At 40.6% G+C, this 8,563-nt stretch overlaps 1 protein-coding gene across 1 annotated transcript; it reads right to left on the bottom strand.

Annotated features, from left to right (window-relative positions):
• Positions 1-374: 374 nt before the first annotated feature.
• LOC129668964 (spermidine/spermine N(1)-acetyltransferase-like protein 1) lies at positions 375-8,074 on the bottom strand. The gene is made up of 3 exons (XM_055597005.1): positions 6,367-8,074; positions 5,933-6,261; positions 375-576 (listed from the first exon to the last, which is right to left on the bottom strand). Exons 1-3 carry the CDS (start codon positions 8,072-8,074, stop codon positions 481-483), a joined length of 2,133 nt encoding a protein of 710 aa, XP_055452980.1. The 3' UTR covers positions 375-480.
• Between the last annotated feature and the right edge of the window lie 489 nt (positions 8,075-8,563).

The raw sequence follows: 8,563 nt of genomic DNA, 5'->3' as shown, positions 1-8,563 counted from the left end.
AAGGACTATTCGTGGAGATGACCTGGAATCCCTGCACAGGTGTAGCCCATGGCAGTTCAGTGTCCAAGTGGTTTACATAGTAATGGGAAGAGGGACTGCCTCTGACATAATCTGATTGGCCTGCTCGTTGATCACTTCCCCCTGAGGAGGGAGCAGCCTTACCAGGCCACAGTAGAGGACAATGCAGCCACTTTTGATGAGAACTGATAGACTAAGATCAGAAAGGAGAGGAGAACCTCCCCTATCAGTGGACTTAGGGAGTGACATGCATGCAGAAAGGGGAGGGAGGTTGGGATCGGGAGGGGAGGAGGGAGGGGCTTATGGGGGGATACAAAAATGAATAAAGTGTAATTAATAAAAAATTAAAAAAAGAAAAGGCTATTGAATTCATGTTTGTATATGTCAATGTTACTAATAGGATCATTTTGTAAAAGAAAAGCTTCTTAGGCATATCTAAGTGTTTATCCTGTGTGCATGCACTCACACTGTTTTATGTGCTCTAAAATTACCACAAAACTTCTTACCATGTTCTGTTAATGTCACCTTTTCTTGCATGCCTTCACAGGAAGCCAATTCCTGTCAAAGTAGAAAAAAATACTTTCAGATGATAATTTGGTAAATATTATAATCATTGAAGTATATATTGAATATTTATACACAGAGGTATCCCGGGATGTGCTAAAACGAAGTCAGATTTGATCTCAATTATCTAGAAACTTAAAATCTGAAACAGCAATGTAACACAAAATAGGTAAATAAGTAGTTGGTAGCCAGATGATAAATAAGCATGTTATAGGGAGGTGATAGAGATTTCATGTACCAGTCATGTAAAGATTAACTTTCTAGGTTAGTGGCTTTGAATCCAGCAGGAAGCTGGAAAATAAAGAAAAACTTCTTGCCAGTCATCATGTTTATTATGATTTTACAGAAATAAAATATGAAATATGTTTTCTTTGGATTTTGATAGTATAACTTTAGAATTTTAAAATTGTGATCTTTATTACTTTTTGCATTCCATTTTTTGTGATGCCTATCTTATACTTGAAAAGATAAAAAATATTTATGTTTAGTCTCCTTTTGTTTATTTTTGGTTAAGATATTAATTGTACTGAATTCTGAGTTTTATCATCTTACATTATTAATAATTTCTCTGTTTGAATGTTTTTTTCTTGTGTGTAAATTTTGAGGTGGAATATCACCATAACACTATACCTTGTCATCCCAGTGCCATTAATTTAATAATCTCCTTTTTATTTAGTGATTTGAAATGTCCCTTATATCAAACACCACATTCTCATATGTACTTTAGCTAAATTCTGGACTCTTCATTAAGTTTCATTGTTCTAGCTCTGAAGATTTTATCAAAACTTTTTTTCATTTACTTTTGAGATTAAAATACAACTACCATCTCTCCCTCCAAGCCCTCCCATATTCTGCTTGCACTCTTGCAATTTTAGAAGTTACACCTATAGAGTCTCACCAAAATGACAGCCTAAACATAAGCTAAACAAGGACAAAAAAATCTTGTTTTTTTATGAATCAATTTTCTATGGAGTATGTCAAATGCAATCACATCATTCACATGAAAATACATATTACTTATATATTAAATACTTAAAAAACTTTTCTTCTATTATTATTTTATTATATCCCTGTATTCAAACTTTTAATTTATATTTTTACTATTTTTCAGGAAAGCCAGAATTACAAATTTTATTTCACATTGGTAGAAACAGTGGAAACATTTCATTTTTCCATATTACTGCACAAGAGTTCAACAGAATATTTCTTAACCGTAAATAAGACCTTCCTTATGTATATAACTGAAATAAATTTAAATTCTTCAAAATAAAGTAATGTGTTGGCTCATTTTTTGTCAGTTTGACACAGATTAAAGTTATTTCAGTGGACAGAACCTCAATTGAGACAATGTATTCATAAGATCAGGATGGAGGCAAGCCCGTAGGGCATTTTCTTTTTATTTTATTTTATTTTAGTTTTTTTTATTATTAGTTACATTTTACTAACTCTGTATCATAGCTGTATCCCGCTCCCTCATTCCCTCCCAAACCCTCCCTTCCTCCCTCATCTCCTCCCTGCCCCTTTCCAAGTCCACTTTCACCTGACCCTGTTTTATCAGGTATCTTCAGGACTGGCTGCAAAGTCCTCCTCTGTGGCCTAACAGGACTGCTCCTCCCTTGGGGGGTGGGGAGGTCAACGAGCTACCATTGAGTTCCTGTCAGAAATAGTCCCTGTTCCCCTTACTATGGGAAACCATTTGGTTACTGAGCTACCACGGGCTTCGTCCAAGCAGAGGTTCTAGGTTATATCCATACATGGTCCTTGGTGGAGTGTCAGTCTCAGAAATGACCCCTGTGCCCAGATATATTTGGTCCTTGTGGAGCTCCTATCCTTTCCACGTCATACTGACTCCCCTTTCTTTCATATGATTTCCTGCACTCTGCTGAAGGTTTGGTTATGAGTCTTAGTATCTGCTTTGATACACTGATGGGTAGAGTCTCTCAGGGGCCCTCTGCGGTAGGCTCCTGTCCTGTTACTTGTTTTCTCCTATGTCCAATGCACCTCCCATTTGTCTTTCTCAGTGAGGATTGATCATCTTACCCCTGTCCTCTTTCTTGTTTAACTTCTTTAGGGCATTTTCTTAATTAGTGATTGATGGTGTGGGGAGAGACAGATCATTGTGGGTGGTACCACTACTGGGCTGTGTGTCCTGGGTTGTATAAGAAAGCAGGCTGAGCAAGCCAGGAGGAACAAGCTAGTAATCAGTTCCCATCCATGGCCTTTGCATGCCTCCAGTTCATACCGTTTGAGTTTCTGCTTTCAGTGGACTGTAACTTGGGGTATGTAAGACAAATAAACCCCATGGTGTTTCTTCGGAGTAATAGTAAGCCTAAGCAATACAAAATAACTTTATTTTTTAAAAATGTAGACATGGTATATGACTTCATTATTATCATTCTATCCAGTCCATACTATATTATTTCCATATCAGTTAGCACTTATTTATAATTCCCTGCACTCTGCCCAAAGTTTGGCTATGAATCTCAGCATCTGTTTTGATACCTTGCTGTGTAGAGTCTTTCAGAGGTCCTCTGTAATAGGCTCCTGTTCTATTCCCTATTTTCTCCCTCTTCTGATATCAGTCCCATTTGTCTTTCTAAGTGAGGATTGATCATCTTACCCAGGATCCTCCTTCTTGCTTAGCTTCTTTAGGTGTACAGATTTTAGTATGTTTATCCTATATTATATTTCTAATATCCACTTATACATGAGTATATACCATGTAAGTCTTTCTGCTTCAGGGATAACTCAGTCAGGATGATCTTTTCTAGTTCCCACCATTTGCCTGCAAATATCATGATTTCCTTGTTTTTAATTGCTGACTAGTATTCCATTGTGTAAATGGACCACAATTTCTGTATCCATTCCTCTGTTGAGGGGCATCTGGGTTGTTTCTGGATTCTGGCTATTACGAATAAAACTGCTAGGAACATGGCTGAGCAAATGTCCTTGTTGTATACTTGAGCATATTTTGGATATATGCCTAGGAGTGGTATAGCTGGATCTTGAGGAAGCACTATTCCTAATTGTCTGAGAAAGCACCAGATCTGCAAAACATTTTAACAATGAAAACATTAGAATTTTAAAGATCAGGCATAGAAAAAATTAATACTGTTACAATGATGCTGGTGCACAGCTACACAATGCCTCATTCATGATGTCTTTTAGCTAAGGAATTTTGATGGGAAACTAATAAATTATTTTAAAAAGAGTGTTTTATGAACTTGGAAATTATCATGTGTTCAGAAAAATGGAAATATTATTAAAGAACATAAAACCCAAAGTGAACCATTACATTCACGCTTGTGTATCACATGAATGACTGCCATCAGTGCATCAAAATTCCATCATGGTAACTACAGTCATTACATTGTCACATTTACTGCACTGGTATGATTTCTAGGAAAGGAATTAAAATAAACATGTGTATAAGGAAATGTTCACTCAAGTTCATTAGACTCATGAACATTGTGTAGCTGTATACCAGCATCATTGTAACAAAGTATAAACTTTTTTATGCCTGATTCTTAAAAATTCTAATGATTTCATTGTTAAAATGTTTTGCAGATTCAAGATGCTCAACTATACAACAAAGACATTTGCTCATCTCTGTTCATAGTGGCATTATTCATAATAGCCAGAAGCTGGAAACAACCTAGATATCATTCAACCAAAGAATGGATACAGAAATTGTGGTCCATTTACACAATGGAATACTACTCAGCAATTTAAAAAAAGGAGACCTTTCAGGGGCCGTCTATGGTAGGCTCCTGTCCTATTCCCTGTCTTTTCCTGCCTCTGATGTCTATCACATTTGCCCTTCTGCATGAGGATTGAGTATCTTCCCTGGGGTCTTCCTTGTTTAGCTTCTTTAGGAATATAGATCTTTGTGTGTTTATCCTATATTTTCTGTCTAATAATGACTTATGAGTGATTAGATACCATGTGTGTTTTTCTGCTTCTGTAACCTCACTCAAGATGGTCTTTTCTAGTTCCAACCATTCACCTGAAAATTTCATGATTTCCTTGTTTTTAATAGTTGAATAGTGTTGCATTGTGTAAATGTACCACAATTTCTGTCTTGGCAGGCCACAGAGGTAGACAATGCATCCAGTGCTGATAGGCACCTGATAGACTAGGGTCATATAGAAGGGGGGGAGGTCCTCCCCTATTAGTGGACTAGGGTAGTGGCATGGGGAAGAAGAGGGTGGGAGGGTGGGATTTGGAGGAGATGAGGGAGGGGAACACAGCTGGGATACAAAGCGAATAAATTGTAATTAATAATTAACAATTAAAAATGCAAAAAAATCCCAAGGAAATCATGCAATTTGAAGGCAAATAGATGGAACTAGAAAAGATCATCGTGAGTAAGGTAACTCAGAAGCACATGATATATACTCATTTATAAGTGGATGTTCGCCATATAATTTAAGATAAACATATTAAAATCTATGGTCCTAAAGAAGCTAAACAACAAGGAGGACCCTAGGGAAGAGGCTTAATCCTCATTCAAGAGGGAAAACAGGACAGACTTTGGAAGTAGGAGAAGACACGGAACAGGATAGGAGCCTTCCACAAGGGGTCTCTGAAAGACTCTTCCCATCATGATATCGAAGTTGATGCTGAGACTCATAGCCAAAATTTGGGCAGAGTGCAGGGAATCTTATGGAAGATGGGTGAGACAGAAAGCTCTGGAGGGGACAGGAGCTCCACAAGGAGAACAACAGAGCCAAATTGGGTCTGGCAGAGACTGATGAATAAACCAAGGACCATGCATAGAGAGGACCTCGACCCCATGATCAGATGTATCCCATGCACAGCTTAGTTTCCATGTGCCTTCCCTACTAAGGGGAGCAGGGGGAGTTTCTGGCATAAACTCACTTGCCTGCTCATTGATCACCTCCCCCCTGGTGAGGTAGCCTAAGTAGGCCACAAAGAAAGAGGATCTAGACAGTCCTGATGTGACCTAATAGGCTAGGGTCAGGTACTAAGGGAGGAGGACCCCCCCATCAGTCGAATAGAGGAGGGACATGGGGCGGGGAAGAGGGAAGGAGAGTGGGATTGGGAGGAGATAGGGAGGGGCTACAGTCAGGATACAAAATGAATAAATTATAATTAATAATAATAATTTTTTTAAAAAAGAAAAAAACACTAATATAGTCTTTTGGTGTAACAATTACCATAATCTCGATTTAAATTGAAAATGAAGATTAAAGGGGCTTAGTGAAATTCCACAACATTGTGTATATGGGTCGTAATGAACAGAGCTAGATTCAAATCTAGACTATGCCTTCCTTTTGTTCTTTTATCCCTGTACTAGCTTCCAAGTAATAAGGAAATAGAGCCTTACTTTAATCAGCCGCAGGATATCTGGGCAGTCTTCAGGCTCAGCAGGTCTTACGTAGAAAGGAGCCATGCTTTGATTTGTCGGGCATGATTGCATTGCTCCTTGACTTGAGTCACTCATACTTGATTCACTTGGCTCGTATTGACTTTCACCTGCTTGGCTTAGGTCTAGTTGAATTGAGTCCGATTGGCTAGTGTCTGATGGACTGGCTTTCCTTTCTGGTTGGATTGGACTTGGTTCTGCTATTTCTAATTGTGTCATTTCTTCTTGGCTTGGTTGGGTGGCATCTGGTTGGTTTATATCTAATTGGTGAGTGCCTGACTGGGTGATATCTGCTTGAATGGTATCTAATTGGTTTCTGCCTAATTCAGTGACTCCTGATTGACTTGCCTCTGGTTTTTTCATGTCTTCTTGAAACAGATTCAGTTGGGTGGAGCTTGTCTGTGATTGCTTTGGCACTGGTTCCCAAGTATCTGATTGTTTCATGTCTGAGTTGCTAGGACTAGGTTGCTGTTTTTCTGATTGTTTTGTGTCTGAGCAACTTGGGGTTGGCTGCCATGTGTATAACTGTCTTACACCAGGGAGGCTTGGACTTTGGTTCCATGTATCCAATTGCCTTGTGTCTGATTGGTTGGGGCTTGGTTGCCATAAATCTGACTGTCTTGTACCTGAACGATTTGGGCCCCATGGCCATGAGTCTGAATATTTCATGCCCTGTTGGCTTGGGCCTGGTTGCCATGAATCCAAATGTCTTATACCTAGAATGCTAGGGCCTAGTAGCCATTTGTCTGACTGTGTCTTGCCTGCTTGGTTGGTGCCTGATTGCCATCTGTACAACTTTTTCATGCCTGTTTGGCTGGAGCCTGATTTTGGTGTGTCCAAATCATCCATGCCTCGTTGGCTGCCCCCAACTTCTTTTGAGTATGACGGAGTCACGCCCAGTAGACTAGGGCCCACTTGCTTTGTGTCTGAGTATTTCATGCCTTGTTGGTTGGATCCCTGTTGTTGTATGACAGATGGTTTCCTGCATAGTTGACTGGAGCTTATATAATGTGTGTTCAACTGTTCCATACCTGGTGGGCTAGAGCCTAGATGACATGTATCAGATTGTCTCATGGCCGGTTGGCTGAGGCTCAGATGCCATGGGTCTGACAGTGTCTTGCCGTGTGGGCTAGAGTCTGGTTGCCAAGTGCCTGACTGTCTGCTGTCTGGTGAGCTGGAGGCTGTTTGCAACATCCTCAGTTGTTTTATGCCTTTTTGTGTAAGGACCAATTGCCATATGTCGTTTGGTCTCATACGTGGTTGGCTTGTTTGTCTCATGCCTAATTGACTAGGGCCTGCTTGCCCTGTGTCAGATTGTTGCATACCTAGTTCTCTGGGATCTGCTTGTCTGAATTCCAACTGTCTGAGGCCTGGATGACTTAGGTATTGTTGCCATAAATTTGGTTTGTTGCCTGTCTGGCTTGTCCCCAAATACCGTCGCTCTATAGGTTTCAGTCCTGGATAACTTGGGTCCTGTTTCCATGTATCTGATTGTCTCTGTACTACATAGCTTGGGTCTTGTTGCACTATATCTGATTGCCTCATTCCTTGATTGATTTGGTTTACTTGCCACATGTCTTGTGGTCTCCTGCCTGGATACACTGGGTCCCATTGCCTTGAGCTCACTTTTCTGTTGGGAGGAGGTGAGCCTGGCTGCCATATGCCTGTTTGGCTCATGTCTGCTTGATTCATACCTGGTTGGTGTATGCTTGGTTGTTTTATATCCAGTTGTCTTGGGTCTGGCTCCCTCATAACTTGTAGGCTTAGGTCTGGTTTGCTTATGACTAAATGGTCCATGCTTGACACTCGTAGTTTCATATTGGATGGGCTCAAGCCTGATTGGTACATATCTGCTTGGCTTGCTCCTGATCTTGTCACACCTGGTTTGTTCATGCCTAGTTGGTTCGTGCTTGGCTGGTTGCTGTCTGGTAGTCTTGGCCCTAGTTGTTTCATAGTGTATAGGTTCTGGCCTGATAGCCTCATAATTGGTTGTTCCATATCTGGATTGCTTAGGCGTGGTGGTCTTACACTTAAGTAGTTCATATCTATTTGGTTTACACTTGGTTGTGTCATACCTGATTGGTTCATGCCTGGTTGGTCCATGACTGACTGGCTGGCAGATGATGCGTTGGTAAACAACCTACTGGCTTGTAAGAGTCTTGAGAGAACCAGATCTTTTGACTACAGTGCGTGGTGACAAGTCAGCTGTTTCCAGTTTGTCTCACTCACACTTGGAGATAGTCCTCTGTAACGGTGGGAAATAGGAAACAAAGACCTGAGAACGGTGATTAAAGTCTATGAATCGTTGGAGTTGACTTCACCAGAGACCTCAGCTACAAGCTTGGCTGGATTTCAGCCTGCCATCTGGTCTTTCCCTGCCAACAGGCCAGAAGAGGAAGAACAAAATGATCCTGGAGATTGTTACAACATACCCCTCCCCCGCCCCACACAGAACTGTATCATAATGATGAAGTCACAATGCCAGCATCTCTGCTCCTATGTGCTGCTCTTCCCAGTGGTGAGGCAGGGACATTGTGGGGACTGCTTGACTGTAGCTCCATTTTCCCCTTTTGAAGAGCAAGTGGGTAGCTC

Source organism: Psammomys obesus, unplaced genomic scaffold, assembly GCF_907164565.1.
Source record: "Psammomys obesus unplaced genomic scaffold, mPsaObe1.curated_primary_1811, whole genome shotgun sequence".
NCBI lineage: Eukaryota > Metazoa > Chordata > Mammalia > Rodentia > Muridae > Psammomys > Psammomys obesus.
The sequence above is the reverse complement of the archived record's forward strand: the minus strand, read 5'-3'. Positions and strand labels throughout refer to the sequence as shown.